Source organism: Adiantum capillus-veneris, chromosome 20 (assembly GCF_014529385.1).
Source record: "Adiantum capillus-veneris isolate H3 chromosome 20, ASM1452938v2, whole genome shotgun sequence".
Classification (NCBI taxonomy): Eukaryota; Viridiplantae; Streptophyta; class Polypodiopsida; order Polypodiales; family Pteridaceae; genus Adiantum; species Adiantum capillus-veneris.
The window spans coordinates 31,108,739-31,133,215 of record NC_140950.1 but is presented as its reverse complement, the minus strand read 5'-3'; the positions used below and the strand labels follow the sequence as shown (position 1 = coordinate 31,133,215).

Below are 24,477 nucleotides of genomic sequence, written 5' to 3'. Positions count from 1 at the left end.
ATGCAAAGCATCCAAGTGACGTTGCATCCCCTCCGGAGATTCGGAGATCAACACAATATCATCTGCATATAACAAAAGTGGGATCTATGTCCCTGCCAGCTGTGCACCTCTATCACCATCGCTCTCAATGTAGTTAGAAACCTCATCTACATACATACCGAATAGAGTAGGAGAGAGCGCGCAACCCTGCTTCACCCCAATAGTGGAGTGAACCGGTGTAGATAGTCCCTCAGGGGTGCGTACATGTCCAACTACTGATATGTACAATGCCATGATCCCCCAAATGAGCTCTGTGGGTACTCCTATCTCCTGTAGTCTGCGCATCAATCTAGCTTTGGGTACTGTGTCAAAGGCTTTGCGGAAGTCCACAAAGGTACAATAGATTCGTCTCCCATGAGATCTGCCCTCCTCGATGATGGCCCAGAGTGTCAAGATATGGTCAAGAGTAGAGAAGCCTCTCCTGAACCCTGCCTCCCCATCTGCACGTATTCCTTCCCTCTCTGCCCATCTACTCAACTGCTGCTCAAGAATGGATGCATACAACCGTGCGAGTGTGTGTCCAATCATGATAGTGCGATAATTCCCAGGCTCCATAGGGTCTGTTGACTTGAAGATAGGTACAATCGTAGATAGGCTCCAAGTATCATGCAAGCCCTCACACATGGCACGATTAAACATAAGTGCTAGAAGCTTTGCTAGTAGATCTTTGGCGTGTATGAAATGCTCAGCCACTAGGCCATCATCATCATATGCTATCCCAGTCCTCATGCTGTCAATGGCTTTCTTCACCATCTCAGCGGTGAAAAAAGCACGTGTGTGGGCATGGATCGGGGGGTTCGGAAAGGGGCGACTGTCCAGGTATTGTGTACAAAGATGATGTGTACTGACCCCAGGTCTCTGTAGAGGTAACAGCAGGGGGGGGGATTGCTCATGCAAGAGCCGCCACGCCTCACGTGAGTCCTACTCAAGAATAATTGGTACAGATCCTGCTCTAGTCGAGCCAAAAATGCCCTCTTCTTCAGCCGCACCAGGCGTCGTAAGTCAATCTGTGACTGTCTGTGAGTGATGTCCCCCAAAAGTACCTCCCTCTGAAGTCTAGCTCTCGTCTGGCGGCACTCATCATACCAGCTGTTCTGAGGCATGCTCCCTGAACGACGTCTTTGCTCAGGCAGGGTGTGTGGGTATGCCTCTGCTGCTACATCATGTAATGTCTGTGTCAGTATAGTAGTAAGCTCTTCCAGTGGTTGCCTTGGTTCCTGAGTGCATAATCGTCTGTAGATCCCGTCTATGTATACAGAGTCCGTCTCCCGCATGAAGATGTAGCGAGTAGGGGCTGCTACCCGTGGCCTGTGTGCTACACTGAACTGGAAGGAGATGGTCATCGACACAAGAGCATGATCCACTGCCACCCCAACCGGTCTGGGCCCAACTGTGAGATCCTGGATGCTAGAGATGAGATTCGGCTGTGCCATGACATAATCCACTGTGCTCGCTCCATGTCTGTGTGGGAAGCATGTGAAACCTCCCGCAGCAGGAAACCTCTGTAGGCCATTCAAGATGGCGAGTCCATATGTGCAGTGCCCATATCTATTAGGTGCCGTCCATACTCAGTATATTCCACATCCTGCGATAGTCTGGACAAGCCTGTCTCAACAACATCTAGCTCCCTCAGCATCTCCTCTGAAGTATCATAGAACACTGTCTGGTGATGGGTAGTCCTAGCATTGAAGTCCCCTAGAATGATAATGTCACCATCTCTAGAGAACTCCCATATGTCATCATCCAAAATAGAAAAGGGGGACTATCCTCTGGGTGATGTGTAGACTGACGTACTCGGGGGAAAGTAGCAAATAGCAATGTAAAGATATCTGCCTGTCTCTGCTTTCAATCTCACCCACATGTACCTAGCCTGCTCATCCCTGCGGGCTATATGTATCATTGGCTGCAGATCCTCTCTAAATAACACTGCCACTCCCCCTGAGCCCCGTCCTCTGTGCTCTGATCGCGTCTCCTGTCTGTAAGCTGTCTCCCATCTGTATCCACTGATGTGAGGCAGGGATTGCCTAGGGGCCTGATGTGTCTTAGAGTAGAAGATGATGTCTCTTCCAGTAAAACTATCCTCAAAAGCACCCACATCAAGACGCATAGATCCATTACAATTCCATGAAGCCATTTTGAGTGTGGTCCCATAAGTCTCGCACCATCATGTGGAGCGTCGCTCTAGTATTACCACTCTTCCATTTCGGTAAAAGGCAATCTTGCCTTTTCCCCTTGTTGCTCTAATCTCCGGCATTACCTCCTGCATATGAGCCATCTGCGAGAGGGTAAGATCATCCCCGAGAAAGATGCCCGTCTCTTTAAGAGTTGGCCTTTTCTTCAAGAAGGACTTCTTCGGTTCCATGGAGGGAAAACGGAGGATGAGTGCTGTTTCTTTTGAGGTTTCCCCATTGCTTCCATTTTTCTTTATGTTGCCCACTCTCCTGGCTCTTGTGTGCGTCGGATCATGAACCCCCATCAAGGCCATGAGTTCTTTTACCTCCTCGTCCACATTGTCTTTGTCTTTAAGACCGCAAATTCTCACATGTAAAGCGTGCACACGTCTTCTTTGCTCCTCCTCTAGTGTCAGATTAATGATAGTGGGTGTGGACGTGGGCGTTATCTCCTTGCCTTTTCCTTTCTTGGAAACCTCGATCCATTTCTCGGCCTCATCTGCCTTCTGTTGAGTTTTTGTAAGAACATCTACCCAAGAAGTCGTCATCTCCTTGTGTTTCTCTTCTCCCTCTTTGATTGCCCGTACTTGCTCCTTGATCGTGTTGATTTCTTCGATTATTGAAGGTTGCAATTTGCCCTCTTCCAGTGTGTTTCTTGATCGTGCTTCGGCGAGATCCTTCTTAAGTGACGCAATCTCTTCATCCTAAGTCGTCACCCGATCTTCTTGTGCATTTATCTTGCTTTCTTGAATTAAAACGCGTCCTTCGAGCATTTTTATTGTGCCCAATAGATTTCGGTTCATCTTGGTAATGGTCTTCGTCATTTCCTCTTTGCACTTTTGGATGGCATCCTCTAGGGGGTCGGCGTTATTGTTTAGCTTCCTCATGCTTAATTGTCGCCGGAAAACGATAGCCACTAAGCCACTAAGCGCACATATGCATCCACATTACGCATACATTATCTCCCGCATCAAGCATACATTTTGCGCGCTTTTGCAATATCGTGTGAGATCTGCCAAGAAAATCTGCTATCTGAATTTCTGAATTTTCTGGGGTTTTTTGTATTTCTGGAATTTTGTCAGCAGATTTCTGAGAATTCCTAAAAATTCCCTGCTGCTGGAAAATTGTTGGACCTGGCAGCCAATTTCTGAAAATTCCCTAAAATTCCCTGCTGCGTATGTGCTCTGTTCGTGTCAACCTGCTGCAACTTCACCTTGCTGCTGTTCGTGTCTACCTGAAGGCGAGCAGCTCTACCTGACAGCGAGCGGCGAGCACCTATTGGGCGAGCACCTTTGGAAAGGGCGAAAAATGTTTGTTGGACTAGCAGCTTGGACGAGCACCTTTGGAAAGGACGAGGGCGAGCAATCAGGGGCAAGGGCGAGGGCGAGCAGTCGTCGGCGAGGGCGAGGGCGAGGGCGAGCAGTCAGGGGGCGAGGGAGGGCGGGGGGGGAACTGCGTAGAGAGAGAAAAAGAGAGAGAGAGAGAGGAGAGAGAGAGAGAGAGGGGGGGGGGGGTTTGCATCTAGAGAATATTGAAACCTGTGTAGAGAGAGAGAGAGAGAGAGAGAGAGAGAGAGAGAGAGAGAGAGAGAGAGAGAGAGAGAGAGAGAGGGGGGGGGTTGCATCTAGAGAATATTGAAACCTGTGCTATCAAGTGCCACGAGGACTCCAAAGCTAGACGAGCATAACGATCTCATCGGAGCTCCCATAAGCTGTGTATGAATGCCACTGATCTTGTAAGAAATGCTCTCTATGCTGATACAAAGCTGCATATTGCAAGTGCCCAAGGGTGGTCCGCCATATATGTGGCGTGCCCTCACTGGATAGACCCCTAGTACACAGAACTGCTATTGCTACTTCCATTTGCTCTTGCAAAACAAAACCTCTAGCTCGGCCTCAACATGGGCAACAACCCCTAGATTGCTTTGAAAGCAAGGCTCTGGTGCATATCCTTTTGACTAGAGAACTGATCTGGAGGGAGAGAGACATGGGTGAAGGCTTCCTTGGGGTGTGGCTGCTCTCTAAAGATCATGGAACATCTCTCCACAGCCTGCACCTCGGATGTGGTTGCATGATCACATTGCCTTTGTGTAGATGCCTTAAGACGAAAAATGCAACGAGGGTCTCCTTGCAAGGAAGGTTGCCCATCATTCGTACAATGGTGCTGGTGTGCAAATCAGTCCCATATTGCAAATCAGCCCACATCCTCAGTCGATTCAGATCGGTGCATCAGATCAGCCCCGGAGGTGCTTTATCTTCATGAGTTTCCATGGCACTAATCTTGCTAGAGTCGACTCTCTCCATGCATTGAGGTATATCATTTGTGGTATATCTTCTTTATGCAATGGATAATAAATATCACTCGTGTAATGGGGTGGGGGGCCCTTGAGAGGGTTGTCTGGGGCCCATGAGGTGTGTTTTCTTCTTCTTCTTCTTCTCCTCCTCCTTCTCCTCCTCCTCTTTGTGTGTGTGTGTGGCTTTTCATCGAGACCATCCTCTCCACACAACAGATGATGGGTTTATCTCACGTCCCAAGTATAAGGACACCCACCTATCTCATGGCATTAAATGTGTGATTGGTCAGTTACGCATCTCATCTCACCAATTGGAGATAGAGATTGGCCGATACAGAGGTATACCCCCAGAGGAGATATTATGCCTAATTTGCCAGGGAGAGCAAATCACTACTTCTTACAAAGGGACTACTTGGAATGGCCCACCAGAGGTTACTTAGTCACACCCTCATTGGGGTATCCTTCTTGATCAAGCCATCCAGCTTGGTTGCTCACAATGCCCGCGGATATGAAGATCTTCATATCGTAGATGAGGTCTACATCGGAGGCTATGGAGCATCGTTGAGCGACATCTAGCACAAACTTTTTGGTTGAGTTGAAAGAGCTGACTATGGACATTGAGGCCATACTGCAGAGACCCATGAGAGAGTTCACGGGATGATCACCATTGTACACTCTCTCCATTGTACACCTCATTGGCCCTCATGTGATTGTATCCCCTCCCCATATGTTTTGAGATGATGTATTGTGTGATGCTGATGATGATGAGGTAGGCTTACATACCTACCCACTCTAGGTATGCCTATTTATTTTTATGTTTCCGAGACATTGTATTAGAGTCACACATGGATGTAACCTTTTGGTCTCATTTGAAGACGTTAATGTAACATTTCATTACTCTCTCTCTCTCTCTCTCTCTCTCTCTCTCTCTCTCTCTCTAAGGTCTCTTGTGATAGTTTCCTACGACGTTAAAATTCTCTTCATTCTCTTCTTCTTCTCTCTCACATATACCATGTATCTCCCATGAATCACCCCCTCCCCTTTTACCACTTGACCACATTTTGTTACTTTGTATTTTTGTCCTTTCTTGATGGATGAGGAACACACATGTATATTCGATTTGTCTCTTAGACCGACTTCAGCCTCTAATAGACATAAAAAGATATTTCTTTCTTTCTTTATTTTCTAACTCTCTCTATCAGATCAGCATCTCTGATACATACGTCTATTATTCTTTAAAGCTGATCTCCATCTCTCCGCATAGGTCTGCCTGCATAGATTGAGAGACTTATCTCTCCATTAAGTTTATCTATTCATTTTGAGAATCATCAATAACGTAAACTTGCATCTGCTGACACAAGGTTAACGAAAAGGATATGGATAATGTTATTGCTCAATTTTGTGTGCTCTCTCAATTCCATTGCGTCTGACACTTGATTATTTGTGCAACATTTTACTTGATATTTAATGCCATGGCTAAGACTTCCAAGAACAAACTTTTTACCCAATACAAGCTGAAATAAAGTCCAAGTAATTAAGCGTTTTGTACTATCAAAGTTCTCATCTACCACATCCGATTGCAGTAAGGAGTTCAACCATTGAGATCATAGACATTTGCAGCAGGCCGCTTGTGAAAAGAAGACAGCAACCCTTCTTGTGGAAGGTGCTCAAAATATTTAAAGCGGAAAGCTCATCTTTGAGGCCTCGTCCTCTCTAATGCCGCTTGTATGTGATTCATTATTCTGAAAGAGGGAATTCTTAGAATCTAACAAGCATTTGCAATCCACAGATTTTCCATTTGCAGGTTTTAAGTTCTTAGCTTTGGGTGCTGCCGTAGTCTCTTTATGTACATCAATCCTAGAACATTTAAGTTCTTTAGTCAAATTTGTGGCACCGTGATTCTTCTCTGGTTCTCCTTCATCTCAAAATTTAAATTAGAGCAGCCGCACTGGACGAAACTGTAAGACAGCTCAATAATTGAAAACAAACATCTCAGAATGCAAAAAAGGAACCCGAGAAAATCGAAATGATCCCTAAAAAAAAAGCAGTGTTCCCCCCCCCCCCCCCCCCCCCCCCCCCCCCCAACCCAAATACCCCCCTCCTTTCCCTTTCCCCTTGTCCCCCCTGCAATACTCCGAGAGGGGAAATGTCTGCTGCATCTTTCTTAATTATCTTATTCATTGTCAGATGGAGTGGTCTCGACTCAAAACGAGGGGTGTGGTTCCTGGGCCTCGTGCTGAATGTGCTAGTGTGCTGTTCAATGACAAGTGGTATATTGCAGGAGGAGAGCTTAATGGGACAAGTAAGATTCTTTGCCCCAAGTCATGTTTATATAAGAGACCGTTGTTGTTGACATTAAGTGTAAGTGCACTGCACATAGCCCTTGACATCATTCAAAGGCCCCATCTCTTTATGATGTCACATTTTAGTAGTTTGGTGATTCTGTAATCACTTGCAAACATATATGTTTGTTGGATACGGAAAAATACTGCACTTCAACAAGCGATCTGGTGGCACATTTTGATCTTTCGTAATTCATGTGTCTCGATTTTCCTGCTAAAGTAGCATAGTTTTGCACTCAGAAAGGGCATTGAGCCAACCATACAGACTGCTTGGCAACAGAAAGGAAACAGTATCAATCAAAAAATTTCAATGGTACCTATGTGGGAAAATTGAGTTCAATGTAAACAGATTGCTCGCATTAGGGAAATAACCTACTTTATTGACGACTTAAGCTTCTTCAAGAGGGATTTTTGGTTGTTGCTTATAAGTTGTTACTGTATTGCCATAAATGTAACCATCTTTGCAAATTCACCTCATCGACTCACTTCCCTCTCTGATTGTTACCTTGAGAACTCAATCATGAGGGTTTTGTAGCGAGTGGACTGTGGCCTTGTATTGTGCCACATGCTTTTGTTGTATAATATGCTTGCTTGCCTCCAGAAATTGGAGGTCCTTGGAGTCACCAAGTAGTGCTTGATCATGCTTTTAACATGGTAGACACATGAAAAGACATGTGAGCAACGTGGCATTCTGAAGTTTGCATGTATCACTGTTTGAACCTGGTTGTAGTTTTAATGTTCTTTGCGATTATACATTACTGACAGGATGCTTGGAGACTATTATGTTGGATGTTGCAAGGATGACCTGGAGTGTGGTTGCACAATCAAATGTCAACTCTCCCTCAGCCTCACAGGTCATTGCTTCAAAAATGGTTTTTCTAGGACATTTTTCAGCTAACTTTTACATTGTATACTTATTGACCAGGGATTAAACTTTAGCTAGATCGAGTTTGTCTTGTATGGTACAGATGGGGTAGTTGAATTTATGTCTTCTGAAGGGCAAATGTCACCTATGATTCTGGAACTTCACATCAAAATCGTGATTACCAAACAAAAATAAAGGGAAAAAACAGGAAAATGCAATGCTATCACCAGTTTATCATGAACTGTATTGCATGATGGGGACCAATGAGTTGTGCCAAAGGAGGAAGAGTCCATGCAAGTGCGATCCATAAGTGTGCAATGCAAAGGGGCCTAATGTTGGACACATCATTATATAGGTGTGGGGCTGGTTCATATCATTGTAAAGGAGAGACTAGAGAGAAGTTTGAAGAACATTGACTCTCCTGCCACAAGGGGACATAGAAAATTGTGCATTAATGCTGGAGTAGGCGGTGGTTTTAGGAGGGTTGAGCTATCAAGGGCAGCCTTTTCGCAAGGGGATAAGGGCTATGCTCCCTTCTCACTGTCATGGGTAGATCTCACCTTTCGGATTCTGTCCATATTCGCTCTTTCAGGTTTCACCTTACCACAAGCGAGGATTGCTGAACAATTTTAGAAACAGTTATTTTCTTAATCAAGAGACAGAGAGAGAGGAGACATGACCCCAGATTGGGGATCAAAAGATGGATTCCTGGGCTAATCCCCCCATCTAAACAATAGCCTTTACTTCCCATGAAAAGAACATAAAAGAGAAGGTGAGGTGCTCTATATTGAACAACTAGCCGCCAACAAGACTAACTAGAGTGATGCAACTCTCGCTAGTGTGAACTAGCGAGAGTTAGGCGCGGTTCAAGAATCCTACCTGGGCTCATTTGTTGGCTATTTGAAGTGATCACCTTTGGCATTACCTACTTGGATACCCAAGCTAGGTGTGGGCTGGTGATATGGGATGCCACAGTTCTAGGTGTGGCCTGCACAAAACTAGTAGAGCTCATGGGACTGTAATGGTCCAACTTGACTCCCCCTGAGGTAGACAAAATTGTAGTACTGAAGGCTTGTCTATTATTGATGCACAAAAGGCTATCAAGGCCGTCGATCTCATGACATAATGAGGGCAAAATTGTTGCTTCAATGTTCCTCCATCGTGATAGAGGCACTTTTCCAAACTTAAGTTTTTCTCCATAAGGTTCTGGATATGATGTAGGTTAGGCTTACATACCTATCCACTCTAGGTACCCTCATTTAGTTTTATCTTTATGTTTCCCTGCCATTGTACTAGAGTTAGAATGGCATACATAACTATCCACTCTAGGTACCCTCATTTATTTTTATCTTTATGTTCCCCTGCCATTGTACTAGACCAAAAGGTTACACATGGATGTAACCTTTTGGTCTCATAGGTTATTTTGGCCTTTTGAAGACATTAATATAACATTTCATCTCTCTCTCTTGAACAAGAAGTCTTGAGTTCAACTCTCCTCGTCGGCTAGATCTTTAAGGTCTCTTGGGATAGTTTCCTACAACGTTAAAACTCTCTTCTCTTCTTCTTCTTCTTCTCTCTCTCTCTCTCTCTCTCTCTCTCCCTCTCCTCAGGGGTTTGGATTGTCTTTCACTGTTTTTAGGGTTTCGTCACCTCGTTTTTGCTGTTTTCAGGGTTTTGTCATTGTTTTTTTGCTATATTTAGGGTTTCGAATTTGTTTTTTGCTGTTTTTTAGGGTTTTGTCAGTGTTTTTTTTGTTTTTTAAGGGTTTCGTCTCTGTTTCTTGCTGTTTTTTAGGGTTTCGAAACTGTTTCTTTTCGTTTTTAAGCGCCACTGTTTTTTGCTGTTTTTTAGGGTTTCAAATATGTTATTTTGCTGTTTTTAAAGTTTCGAAGCCGATTTTCTCTGTTTTTAAGGATTGCACAAGCGTTTCTTGCTATTTTTTAGAGTTTCTTGCATTTTTTTGGTTGCTTTAGTCTTTCTCTCTCTCTCTCTCTCTCATGGTCTCTCTTTATTGGGCTACCCATTGACCCCCTTTCATATGGCCTCTCCAGTGGCTATATCCCGCCTCCCTCTCAACATGAAGTTCTCGATTACCAACAAGCGGATATCAACACAAATTGAAGTGAAGAAGTGGAAGAAAGAGATGGAGGCAACCTTTCTTCAAAAGATGAGGAATGGAAAGAGGAGAAGAAGAACCTATGCGAAAGGATTTCTCGCGTCGAAGAGCAAGCGGCTTCACAAGAAGCCACAATCCGAACTCTCCAAGGTGAACTTCTTGCAGCAAAAGTGGGTGGCTCGAAGAAGGCGAAATTCAGCCATCCATGATGGAAAAATTGAATACCATGAGAGAAGAAATACGGGTTATCGAGGAAGATGAGGAGAAGAAGACATGGGCCGCGGTCATCTCTGCAACACGAAAGAAAGTAGAAGAGGCCGAAAAATGGATTGAGGTCACCAAGAAAGGGAAAGGTGAGGAAGCTCCTTGTACACCCACTCTTATTAACATGACCCTCGAAGAGGAACAAAGGAGGAGGATGCGGGCTCTACATGTGAGGGTAACCGGTCTCAAGGACATAAACAATGTGGAAAAAGAGGTCACAATCCTCACATCCATGCTGTTGGTGGACAAGCCTTCACACACAAAGGCATGGAGAGTGGGCAAGAAGAGTGGTGGCCGGGGAGAATCTTCAAAAGAGAGAGCTCTCATACTACGCTTCCCCTCCTTGGAAGAGAGGAAGAAATTCCTAAAAAAGAGGCCTACTCTCAAGAATACGGGTATTTTCCTCGGTGATGATCTCATGCTCTCATAGCTTGCGCATATGAGAGAGGCAATGCGAGAGATTATGGCAGCAAGGGAGAAGGGAAAGACGGCCTTTTATAGAGATGGTCGTGTGGTGATTGTAGAGCGGCCCTCTACATGACGGTGTGAGACCTATGGGACTACATTGAAGATGGCTACTTGGAATTGTATTGGATCTATGAGGTTGGACATTGGTACCTTTGAGGACAGTTCAGAGAGAGGGACATTGTTTTCTTCTCAGAGACTCATCAGGCCTCTGGACAGCTTATGCGACATGTGGTGGGATACAGATGGGAGACAACCCACATGACAGTTGCGAGATCTGAGCATGGGAGTAGAGGTTCAAGAGGAGTAACAGTGCTATTTAGGGAGGAGTTACAGCCACTACTACATATCGTACGGAGAGATGATTATGCTAGATACATGTGGGTGAGGTTGAGAGCTGACACAGGCCGATTTCGATCCATTGCCATATGTTACTTCCCTCCCAGTACATCATTATATGCTGCACCCAGAGGACAATCGCCTTTCTCTATACTAGATGATGATATATGGGAGTTTTCTAGGGATGGTGATATGATCCTCCTAGGGGACTTCAATGCCCGAACAGGCAACTCTGAGACAGTCTTCTAGGACACTTCAGATGAGATGCTTAGTGTCACAAAGTAATGAAGTGGCTACCCGGAACACACCTACACTGCCCGCAGACAAATGGGTGACGTGGCTGCCTGGTACTCACACACACACACGAGGCAGCAGTCCCGGAAAGTGCGGAGCAGGTGACACATGGCAGGTTGTACGGACGCCAACGCAAAATGCGGCGCAGATTGTGGTTTTCCGTACTGCTGACGTGGCAGTGCTGTACGACAGATTTTGGCAGCTTTTGGGCGATGCTTTATCCTACGCAAAAAGAAAGAGAGAGATTGAGAACTCTTTTGCTTTATTTGATAAAAAGCATAAGAGAGAGAAAGAAGGAGCCTCTGCTTTATTTTATGAGGGCTTTATTCTTCAAAAGCTTTTGGAATTTTAGGCTTTTGATTTTCAGCTTTTGGGGCTCTGCTTTTGGCAACCCTTGTAATCTTTAAATATCTGAGTAGGCCACTCACAACTCAAAGCATCTGGACGCAGAGTCTGAGTGTGAGCGCTTGCCCGCACTCTTGTACTTTGAACTCAGATTAATACAAAAAGAAATATCGAAAGGGGTGCCAGTCTTTGGGGCCAATAACTCTAGGCACAAAACTCCGCGGGGCCAATGTCGAATAAATTGTGAACTGTGAACTGTTTTGAAGTGGTTATTTGGTGCCGTCGCAGTAGATTCTTGACTTGGAGTGTCCAAGTCTGTTACAATGGTATCAGAGCACGGCCGATTTCTCTTCTACGGGAAATCCGATCCCTAATTTTTTTTTCCAGCGGCACCTATGGCTTCAGACAAGGATCAGTCGACTCCCTCTATATCCGGAGATGCGGGAGGAAGATTCACGCGAGGAGTACGGCCCCCGCCTCGGCCTACTCCGACGGAGCGTCAAGAGATGGAGCATCAACGATTGATCGACGACACAACAAAGATGATGCTCAATTTTACGAAGGACCCAAAATTTGCAAAATATATGAGCGAGACCTCTTTTGATGAGGTGCATACACAATGGCAGAAGACCGCAAAACCACCCCCCAAATCCGCTCTCAAGAAGCCTCCTACCTCAAGAAGTATACAGAGAAAGAATTAAAAGAGGTGGTTGATGCAAGAATTGCTCAGCTTTTTGACGCGCAGAACAAAGCTGAAAAGCACGGCAAAAAGCTGAAGAAGGGCACTGACTTCCCAGGATATTTGGGTCGTCAGTCTACTTTTGAAAAGGCAAGAAAGCAGAAGAAGCGTGTTCGATTTGAAGGAGTACCTAGTTCTTCTTCTTCTTCTTTTTCTGACAGTTCTGCTAGCTCATCTGGTTTGAGCGAAGAAGACCGAAAAGCCAAAAAGCGAAGCAAAAGCAACGCTTCGGAAAGGGCAAGAAAAAGGCAAAGCAGCCTAAATCTCGCCCCGTGATTGATAGTTCTACAGAGGACTCGTCTACAAACAGTTCAGACTATGATGACAACAACTTTTATGCAAATAATTTTTTTTATAAAGCCAACCAATATGACTTTCTGGAAGACAAAAGCAAGAAAGTCCGAGAGTTTAAGGAAGGTGGACAATCAATTAAATTTGACACGTTTTCTGGTTATAGAGATGCTTCGAAGGCTTTGTCTTTTGTATAGCAGTTTGACATCGCTTTCGCGGAAGGGCGTTACTCAGAGCACTTTAAGATTCAGAGAGCTGCCTCTTAGTTTAAGGGGAATGCTCGAACTTAGTGGTCCACGCTTCTATCAAGCAAGACTGCGCCAGTTAAATGGCTGAAATTCAAGAGGCTTTTTATTTCTTCCTGGTTGACTCGAGAGTATGAACGCAACATACGAACTGCTTGGAACCATCTTCGGATGACCAAGAAGGATATAGTGGACGCTTATTGCGAGCGATTCAGGAGCTCTTTTCTACCCGCCTCTTCATTTAAGAAGATCTCGTTCAAGGAACAGATTGAGCGGTTTACCTTGGGTCTTCCTATAGAGATCCGAGATCACTGCTTGGAACAGAAGTCAGCTTCTATTCAGGACTTGATGAGTCATGCAAAACTGGGTTTTGCCATTCACTCTGGCAGTTTGACCTACCCCACCGATGAGATCATGACACAAAGAGCCGAACAGACTTCGACAAATGAAAGTAGAAAGAGGAAGAGCAACCCAGAAAAGAAAGATGCACGACCCAAGCTTACTCCTCAGGAGTGAGCTCGCTTCATCAGGGAAGGGAAGTGCTTTGGATGCGGGGAAAGACATATCTCCGCGAAGTGCCCTAAAAAGGCACAAAAAGAACAAAACGACAAGGACGACGAAAAGCCTGAGAGTTTGAGAGCAACTGAGGACCGTGGAAGAAAACTCAAGATGAAAACAGGACTGGTTCTAGATTGCGCGAGTACCAATCCCAGCACGATGGACGAGAGTACATAACTTTGCCGAGCTTGGGGCAAAGTGAAAGAACGCTAAGATGCCTTGATCTTCTTTGATGGGGGAACCAAGGCCAACTTCATTTCACTGGAATTGGCGGCGCGGCTCGAGATCACTCCCGATCGGATGGGACCACTTGCGGATATCATTGGCAAACTTCGGTTGCATTGTCAGGGGTATTTGGGGCATGAGGACTTTTACATAATGCCTTTGGAAGGTTGTGATGTTCTCTTGGGAATTCCCTGGTACCACAAGAACAACGGTCGGCTATCGGGCGAGGAAAGCGACATTGACCACAGAGAGGGGAAGAACCATTGTACTTGACATTAAACTTAAGGGCCAGTCTGTCCCTATTGTATCGGCTTCAGCCATTTCAAAGTTAATGAAATCCAGTTTGTTTGTTTATTTGATCTTTATGAAAGAGTTGAGTGATGAGGATAGGACTAATATGTCTAAACTTTATAAAGAACGCTAAGATTTTCTTCACTCTCATGTCGATTGCTTCTCAGAGGGCCTGCTAGGCGAGTTACCACCTGCTTGTCCTGAAGATCATACTATTGATCTAATACCTAGAAGCACACCACCGAACCGGCCACCTTATTGTGTGAGCCGAGCACAGAACGAAGAGATTATGAACCAAGTGAAAGACCTCTTGGAAAAGGGTCTTATCCAGCCTAGTACTTCACCGTATTGCTCTCCAGTGTTGTTGGTGTTAAAGAAAGATGGATCTTGGAGAATGTGCATCGATTATAGAGCTCTCAACAAAATCACCATCAAGAACAGATTTCCGATTCCTAGGATCGATGATATACTCGACAGATTACAGGGATCCTCGTGCTTTAGCAGGATTGATTTGAAGAGTAGATATCATCATATCCAAATCGCGCCGGGAGACGTCTACAACACAGCCTTTCGGACGACTTTTGTGTTATTTGAGTTTTTGGTGATGCCTTTTGGCTTAACCAATGCTCCTGCGACATTTAACCGGATGATGGACATGATTTTTCAAGAGTACAGGCTATTTGTTGGCACTTTCTTTGACGATATCATTGTTTTCTCCAAGAATGAGGCAGAATATAGAGATCATTTGCTTCAGGTCTTTCAGGCATTACGAGATGACAAGTTAGTGATTAATGCAAAGAAAAGTGAATTTTTCCCACCAGAGATACACTTTTTGGGACACATTGTGTCAGCAGCAGGAGTGCAAATGGATCCGGCCAAGATAGAGACTATCCGTGATTGGCCCGATTTGATGAAGAATGTCCATGAAGTTAGAAGCTTCTTGAGACTGTGTTTGTACTACAGGCGGTTCATTCGAAAGTTTCCAGAGGTTCCTTCCCCTTTGCATATCTTGACACAAAAAGGAGTCTCTTTCTCGTCGGGACCCACAGAGGTGATTGCCTTTCAGACTTTGAAAGAGAAATTGACTACGGGACCAGTTTTGACTTTGCCGGACGTGCAGAAGTCATTTGAAGTATATTGTGATGCTTGTGGTCGTAGTCTGGGTGCGGTCTTAATGCAAGAAGGCCATGTCATTGCTTACAAGAGTCGATTGTTCTCAAGGCCGGAATTGACAGCACAGATTTATGAGAAAGAGCTTTTGGTGGTTATCCATGCTCTTGCTCAGTGGCGGCACTACCTACTCGGAGCGGACTTTACTATCTTTACAGACCATTAGAGTTTATGCTACTTCTTGTCACAGAAGCAACTATCGGAAAAGCAGTTCGGTGGGCGAACATCTTGTCACAGTTTCACTTCCATATTGTCCATGTTCAGGGACAAAAGAATTTGGTGGCAGATTCTTTGTCTCGGAAACTGTTGGTTCTGGCTATTTCCGCGATACATCATAGGAGCTTCGAGGATATGGTCGATCAATATGCCACAGATCCAGATTTTGCAGACGTTTTCACATGGGTACTGGATGGGGAGACAGTAGCGGGATATTCCATTCAAGATGGCTACTTGATGAGAAAAACGATGTTGTGCGTTACATAGCCGTTGAGGGAAAAGGTTATGACCGAATGCCACTGTCCACCTTTTACGGGTCACTGCGGCATTGCTACCACCATGAAAGAGGTTCTCGTCATCTTTCCACCCGCAGATTGACAGGCAATCTGAGACTGCCAATTTAGTGGTTTTAGATTTATTGAAGTCTTATATCTCGGATCAGAAGACTCAATGGGAAAAGTATCTACCTTTGGTGGAATTTGCCTACAACAACACGATACATTCTTCGACGGGGAAGGCGCCATTTGAGATTATTGAAGGTGCTGCGAAGGTTCCGCCCTTCCTAAGCACAAAAGATAAGATTTTTGAAGCTGATGAGTATACGCGTGACTTAGACACGGCTTTTGCCAAGGTCCGCGAGGCTTTGCAGAAATCTCAAGAACGATAGAAAAAGGCAGCGGATCGCCATCGTTGCGATTTGAAATTGAAGGAGGATGATTGGGTGCTCTTACGTTTTGAGAAGGCACGCTTGAGAAAGAAAAAGGGAAAAGAGAGGCTTTTTCCAAAGCTTAGTATGAGATACTATGGACCTTTCCAGATCTCTGAAAAGATCAATGATGTCTCCTTCCGACTGAAACTGCCTGACACTCGGAGGATTTGCAATGCATTTCATGTGAGTCTCTTGAAACCTTTGAAAGGTGATGTGCCCGAAGATGGGGAGCCCGATGAGCAACCCGAAGTGGAGGAAAACGAGGAGATCCTTGTTCTTGAACAGATTTTGCTTAAATTGGTTAAATTCAAGAACTATCCTTCATTGAATGCAAAGTGGATGGAGGAGGAGGACCTAGCAGATACTCCTCAGATTGTGAAAATTTACCTTGAAGCTTTTGGTTTAGCATAGTCTATTCCAAATGGAACCCAGAATTTAGCTTGGCCGTAGATCTGGTGCAGTGGGATGCACAAGAGGGGAGTTACTCCGCTTCTTTGTCAACAGATGCCTTGATTTTTAATACTAGATTCAGTGATGTCTCTTTGAGCTTTAGGGATACTGAGAGCTGATAGTATTTTGCTGTATGACTTTATGAAATGGAATTCCGGAATATGAAACTGATTTGTTCTTCACTTGTTTTTAAGTGCAGGAATTGATACACGAAATGACTGCAGCATTTTGGTCTAAATGATCTCGAATAGACATGGCTGCAATAGGGGTTAGTCAATCAGGCATCGATGAGGTCCCGAGTGGATCTAGATGCGATTGCTAGCTACATTGCCGATAAATCATGCTCTAAGATCTGAATGAATGCTGAACGTCATGTAATGTCCTGTGATGTCGAGTGATGTCCTGTGATGTCGTGTGATGTGACTGTCGATTGGTACATGTGCTAGATGTGTGTTCCTAGTGCGTAGGTACTAACAGTCAGTGTCTGCTAAGGCAGTTTATGGCTTTTGTCTGTTTTGTAGGCGTAATCGAGGGCGATTACAATGCTTTCAAGAGGGGGGTATATCACAAAGTGATGACGTGGCTACCCGGAACACACCTATACTACCCGTAGACAAATGGGTGACGTGGCTGCCTGGTACTCACACACACACACACACACACGAGGCAACAGCCTCGGAAAGGGCGGAGCAGGTGACATGTTGCAGGCTGTACGGACGCCAACGCAAAATGCGGATTTCTGTATTGCTGACGTGGCAGTGCTGTACGACAGATTTTGGTAGCTTTTGGGCGATGCTTTATTCTACGCAAAAAGAAAGAGAGAGATTGAGAACTCTTTTGCTTTATTTTATAAAAAGCATAAGCGAGAGAAAGAAGGAGCCTCTGCTTTGTTTTATGAGGGCTTTATTCTTCAAAAGCTTTTGGAATTTTAGGCTTTTGATTTTCAGCTTTTGGGGCTCTGCTTTTGGCAACCCTTGTAATCTTTAAATATGTGAGCAGGCCACTCACAACTCAGAGCATCTGGAAGCAGAGTCTTGTGAGCGCCTGCCCGCACTCTTGTACTTTGAACTTAGATTAATACAAAAAGAAATACCGAAAGGGGCGCCAGTCTTTGGGTCCAATAACTCTAGGCACGGAACTCCGCCGGGCCAGTGTTGAATAAATTGTGAACTGTGAACTGTTTTGAAGTGGTTATTTGGTGATGTCACGGTAGATTCTTGACTTGGATGTAGGTGACTTGGGGCTTGACTTGGATGTAGGTGACATGATAGAGAGCAGACGGAGTATGGGAGATACCTCATGGAGATGACGACCACACATGGGTTAGCCATACTTAATAACTTACAACGATTTCCTGGAGCAGCCGGTTTCACATGCTTTCCACATAGACACGGGGCCAGTACAGTGGACTATGTTATGGCACATCTAAGCTTTATTCCTTGTATTCAGGATTTCATAGTGGGAGCCAGACCAGTGGGTGTAGCAGTGGATCACGCTCTTTTGACATTGTCCGTTTCATTTCAGTATAGTACAACCCAGACATCAGGAGGCAAGTCACATACCTGTTATACATTTACACGAAAGACTGACTTGGTTTACACAGAGGAGATCTATAGCCGTCTATGCACAGCTAGTTCTGGTCTCTCAGTGGAGGAGTGCACCACTTTACTGACTGAGACACTGCATGGTGCAATATCAGAGGCATACCCACACACTCAGCCGTCTCGCAGGCGACATTCTGGGAGCATGCCCCAGAATAGTTGGTATGATGAGAGTGCAGAGAGATGAGAGCCCAGCTCCAGAGAGATCTTCTTTTAGGAGTCATCACTTACAGATAGTCTCGGATTGCTTCCTGACGCCTTGTGCGACAAAAGAAACGAGCTTATTTTGCCCAGATGGAGCAAGAATTGTATTAACTGTTCTTGAGTAGAGACTCAGGAGAGGCATGGCGATTCTTTCATGAGCACTCCCCTCCCCCAATGATTATTTCTCCTGATGTGTGGGGCCAATATGCGAAATCGTTATATACAATTCCTGGACAAGACCCCCTTCCAGATCCTACAGAGCCATGCCCACCTACCAGCACCTTCTTTACCACTGAGATGGTAAAGAGAGCCATTGATAGGATGAGGACCAGCAGGGCATATGATCATGATGGTCTAGTAGCAGAGCACTTCATACAAGCTAGAGATATGCTGGTAGAGGTTCTTGCAATGTTGTTCAATCGTGCCATGTGTGAGGCATTACCTGAGACTTGGAGATTGTCTACTATTGTGCCTATCTTCAAGGCAGGTGATCCTACAGAGCCTGGGAATTACTGCACTATTATGGTTGGGCACACATTGACACGGTTGTATGCATCCATTCTTGAGGAGCATTTGAGTAATTGGGCAGAGGGTGAGGGTGTACGAGCAAAGGGCCAAGCCGGTTTTAGAAGGGGTTTCTCCACCCTTGATCATATTCTGACACTTAGAGCCATCATTGAGGAGGGCAGGTCACATGGGAGACGGATTTATTGTAGCTTTGTGGATTTCCGCAAAGCATTTGACATGGTACCGGGAGTTCGATTGATGCGCATACTGCAAGAGATGGGGGTGCCCATAATGTTGATTTGGGGGATTATACAGATCAGTGATGGGACATGTACGCACCCCGGAGGGGATATCTGATTTCGTTCGCTCCACCATTGGGGTGAAACAGGGTTGCCCATTGTCTCCTACTCTATTTTGTATGTATGTTGATGAGGTGTCTGATTACATTGACAGAGAGGGTGATAGAGGTGCCCAGCTGGCAGGGACGTGGACCCCATTGTTGTTATATGCTGATGATATTGTGTTGATCTCTGACTCACCAGAGGGTATTCAGCGACGATTGGATGCATTACACAATTTTGCAGAGGATAGTGGATTGTCTGTAAACCTTGGTAAAACCAAGGTTATGGTGTTTAACACCACGCCACAGTGGATCAGGAGATCATCACCGACTTTCACATATGGTCAAGAAATTGTAGAGTATACAGATGCATACACTTACCTTGGGGTTGTCTTTGGTCGAGGTTTTCTTTGGGTAGAGCAGCAAAGACTTGACTGACTAGAGCTTATGCGGCCTTGGGAGGCTTGGAGAGGATGTGTTCGCAGGTTCAGTTCGAGGAACCTCGGAGAAAGTTATGGCTCTTTGATACTTTAGTAGCCTCAGCTATGATGTATTCGGTGCAGATATGGGGATCTTCTGTAGGCCAAGATGGTTGGAGACGTATGGAGAGGATCTTGGTATCTATGATCTCTCGACTGATCAGAGCCAAGGCCTCCGTACCCCACGCTATCATTCGAGCAGAGCTAGCTGCCTCTCCTATGGAGATTGATGCGCTTACTAGATCAGTCTTCTTTGTGCACAGCTTGTGGGATACTATTAGAGACTGTCACCAGCGTGTGACTACTATCTATCCTTTTTGTTGATTTCTTTCTTATTATCTATTTACTTTCACTTTTTGGAAACACCCCTCGGGAAATCTAACTGCCCTGCATTGCATAGCTAGTGTGGAACTGTCCAGAGGGAGTCCAGGCCTGAGGGCAAGAGAGCACTAAGGTTGGACAAGGACTATGGTTAGCCAAGTGGGGTCATTGACTAGCCAAAGTGGAATCCTTTGCTACAGAGGCTACATTTCAGTTTTGGATGTGGCCACAGTGTACAAAGAGGGTCGGATGACCTAGAAAGATATAATGGCAGCATCTCCTAAAATTTAGGGAACTGCTATTTTGGGACCTGAAAATGTCTTCGCGTCATTACGTGCAGTTTGACATGGGGATCATTTTGTTACTCTGTGGCCAAGTCAACAGAGGCTGCAGGTGAGATATTTTTAGACCCGAGGGTCTAAAGCGGGAAAATGCACAAATGAGTGACACTTGGCACTCTGAGGCCAGTTTACTACTTATAGAGAAGGCAAAAACGTGATTTATAGCTGGGAGGCTCATTTTGCAAGTCTCTGTCACAGGTTAAGAGCTATGGAGTGCTTGCTTTCCCTCTTATGCACAGTGCGGTGCCAGGAGTGATGCCCTGCACGCTACGCACTGCCCTCTCTCTCCCCTTTGGCAGTATGTTATGCCCCTCTAGTGGGTTTTTCATTTGACCAATGTACAGTTGTGTGGGTTCATGCGCGATTGCCGAGGCAAGAGCCTCTTGCACAGGTACTGGATTAGCTAGCGGCTAATCCCCCCGCAGGTACAGGTGAATTCGGAGAGGTTTCACGCCAGAAATCTCGTCCGATTCAAAGGGCAAGTAGCCCTACAGGTGCGGGAGCTCGAGGACTTGCTAGGGATGCGACCGGCACGCGAAACGGAGCCCGAAACAGTGAATTACAGCCTGCTGTGTATTTTTGCAGGTTTAGGGTTTTGGCCCTAAACGGACCCTAATACCCCCAGGAGGTTCGGGGACGCAAGGGGACCGCTGTACAGGTGATCTGGCGCATTTTCAGGGCTGAAAACAGAGAATTCAGCGTGCTGCAGATTCTCGCCAGGTTTTGCAAAGTGCCCGTATGCGTCGGGAAAGTCGGTCAATGCGTGGGAATACTGACCGTGAAGGGTTCTAGTACAGTTATGCTGCCGAAATCGGGCTGGAACAGTGGAAATTCAGCCGAGTTTGTGCGGGGCAGCTTGTAGGAACCACAGCGTTTATTCCCTCTTTTGAACAATAAAGAAATACCGAAAGGGGCGCCTAAGTTAGGGGCCAATCTGGTGTCTGTCTACTCATACAGGTGCAATCTAGCAGCCTGTATCCCTCTCCCCTTTGTTGTGTCTTGAAAGTACAGGTAAAATAGACGACTAATAATGGGTGAAAGCTAAATCAAGGTTTAAAGTAAAGTCTACCGCCCTTTTTGGATTGAACAGGCCGGTTTCATGGTTCCATCGACGGGATTAAATCACTTTTTCCCATAGAAGTGAGCCTTGGGCAGTTTTCGGCTTGAAGACACAGGGGATCATAGACCAGACACAGGGAATTGTAATTATGGCTGACAGACCAGATGATGTGACTGAAGAGGTTTCCTCTTCACAGGGTCAACAGACACATGAAGTGGGTGAGTCCTCAAGACCACCACAGACTGATGATGATATATTCAGGACCCAGTTGGCTACTGCTGTGGCTATGTTCACACAAGTAATGCAGAACCCAAGGTTTTTAGCCTTTCTGCAACCTCCTGTTCCGTCTCAGCAAGTTGGGTCACTGGATCATATTCAAAAGCCTGTTAAGGCTCGAGCACAGGTGATTCATACCGCACAGTCAATGGAAACACCTGTACACTTGACGGAGAACATGCAGTCTCCACAACCTGTGCCTAAGGTGCAAGAACAGGTGGCTGAGATGCCAGTTTTTCAAGCTGTACCAGTTCAGCCCGCCACCTTTCAACAGCCTATAGCTGGTTCTAATGGGCAGGGAAGCAACTTACAGGCTATGCAACAGGTCTTCCCACCACCTTCAGTACACCCTGGCTATTTTGGAGGTGGATCGGTATTTCAGAGCATGGCTGGTCATGCACCTGGAAATCAGTTTTATACGCCAGGAACAGTGTTTGCGGGTGCTCAAACGATGATGCCTAACCCCATGTACAGTGTCATGGGTATGCAACCAGGGTTTCAGAGCACTCAGGGACAATTTGGGATGCCACAAGCAAATTTTGGTATGGCTGGAATTACAAATCAGCAGCCAAATATGGCATTTCCAGGTCAAGTTAATAGCGGCCAAGGAACACAGATGAACCCTAATAGTGTTCCCATGTTTCAGTCACTTCCATATGACAATTTAACGGCGCTGGAGAGGCCAACTCCATACAAAGAAGGTGGCAAAGGTGTGTCATTCACGACCTTTACAGGGTTTGATGACAGGAAGAAGGCTCTTTCATTCCTCCAGCAGTTTGACAAGGCCTATGCAGGGGGAAACTTTACAGAGGCTTCAAAGGTCCGCAAGGCAGCCACTTTCTTGACAGGGAATGCGGGACAATGGTGGACAACTTTATTGCTTCAAGGGCAAGCTCCGTCCACATGGATTTACTTCAAGCAGATTTTTGCAGCAGCATGGTTATCTGATGATTTCGAAGCAGATGTCATGACAGAATGGCACCAGCTTAATGCTGCCACTTGCAGAAATCTGGATGATTACAATCGGAAGTTTTGGAAAGCTCTACTTCCAGTAACTTCCTATAGGTTTGTGCCATTGACAGAACAGATTGAAAAATACTGTTGTGGCCTACCCAAAGGATTGAGAAAATACTGTACGAAGACAAAAGTCACTACTTTGACGCAGCTCATCGAGGTAGCAAACACTGGCAATGGTTTGCTCAAGGGAGAAGATTGTGATGAATCAAATTTATCTGTGCTTGATAAAGAAAGGTCAATGTTTTTACAACAATATAGTGATTGCTTTTCCGATTCATTACCGTCTCAATTACCGCCAGAGAGACCCGAGGACCATGCGATAGATTTGGTGCCAGGCTGTAGCCCACCAAATAAGCCTCCGTACAGGGTTAGTGCGGCTCAGCAGAAAGAGATAATGGGCCAAGTACAGGAGCTGTTAGAAAAGGGGCTGATTCAGCCCAGTTCATCTCCATTCTGTTCTCCAGTATTGTTGGTGCAGAAAAAAGATGGCTCATGGCGTATGTGCATTGACTACCGTGCACTGAACAAGAATACCATCAAGAATAGGTTCCCTATACCTAGAATTGATGATATTATGGACAAATTAGAAGGAGCAGCTATGTTTAGCAGGATAGATCTAAAGAGTGGGTATCATCAGATCCGCATTAGATCAGAGGATGTGCACAAGACTGCTTTTAGAACAACGTTTGGCCTTTACGAATTTTTAGTGATGCCCTTTGGTCTCACAAATGCTCCTGCTACGTTTAATAGGATGATGGACAGAATTTTCCGTCCACACCAGCAGTTTGTTGGTACGTTCTTTGATGACATGATAGTCTATTCAAAGAATGAAGAGGAGCATAGGCATCACTTGGCCATTGTGTTCAAAGAGCTACGCAGTCATAGGTTGCTCATCAATGCAAAGAAAAGTGAGTTTTTTCTGGAAGAGATTCACTTTCTGGGACACATTGTCTCAAAGGATGGTGTCAGAATGGGTCCTGCAAAAGTTGAAGCGATCAAGTCATGGCCAAATTTGAAGACGGTGCATGATGTCCGAAGCTTTTTGGGACTATGCTCCTATTACAGAAGGTTTATTCGAAATTTCGCTGAGATTGCTTCACCTTTACATGCTCTTCAAAAGAAGGCAGTCACCTTCAGATGGACACAGAAAGAGATTTCAGCTTTTAATCTCTTAAAGGAAAAGATGACTTCGGATCCAGTCATTGTGTTGCCAGATCTTAGGAAGTCATTTGTGGTCCAGTGTGACGCCTGCGGTAGTAGCATTGGTGCTGTGCTAATGCAAGATGGCAGGGTAGTAGCCTATGAGAGCAGAATTTTGCAAGGGCCAGAGATGACCATGCAGGTCTATGAGAAAGAGTTACTGGCTGTGATTCATGCGCTCTTAAGTTGGAAACACTACCTGCTAGGTGCAGACTTTGTTGTCCAAACGGACCATCAGACCTTGCGATACTTCTTGACACAGACAAAGTTATCTGAGAAGCATATGCGATGGGCAAATATCTTGTCCATGTTCCATTTTCAGATTGTGCATGTGGAAGGCAAGAAGAACGTTGTGGCTGATGCCTTGTCAAGGAAGCCACAAATTTCAGCTGTGTCGATTCCTTATCATCATGAACTTGATGATATGAGAGAACAGTATGCAAATGATGAAGATTTTGCAAGGGTCTTCGAGCAACTAATGGATGGACAACGTCATGAACACTATCTTCTTAAAGACGGGTTCCTGATGATGCATGGCAGATTGTGTGTCACAAAGCCATTGCGACGCAAAGTTATGGAAGAGAGTCATGTCCCACCGTATGCAGGGCATCGTGGTATCGATGCTACAGTGAAAGCGGTTGAGACATTCTTCTATTGGCCTACATTGAGAAGGGATGTGGATGCCTTTGTGCGAGAATGCCTAA

The 24,477-nt window shown here is 45.3% G+C and overlaps 1 protein-coding gene across 6 annotated transcripts in view; it reads left to right on the top strand.

Annotated features, from left to right (window-relative positions):
* The window catches only part of LOC147432315 (Galactose oxidase/kelch repeat superfamily protein), an 80,159-nt gene that overhangs the window by 30,209 nt on the left and 25,473 nt on the right, over window positions 1–24,477 (top strand). For all 6 annotated transcript variants that reach the window (XM_086492280.1, XM_086492281.1, XM_086492278.1 and 3 more), the window contains 2 exons: window positions 6,691–6,805; window positions 7,611–7,699. In XM_086492280.1, the coding sequence (XP_086348406.1) occupies window positions 6,691–6,805; window positions 7,611–7,699 (204 nt within the window). The remainder of the gene's footprint in view (window positions 1–6,690; window positions 6,806–7,610; window positions 7,700–24,477) is intronic.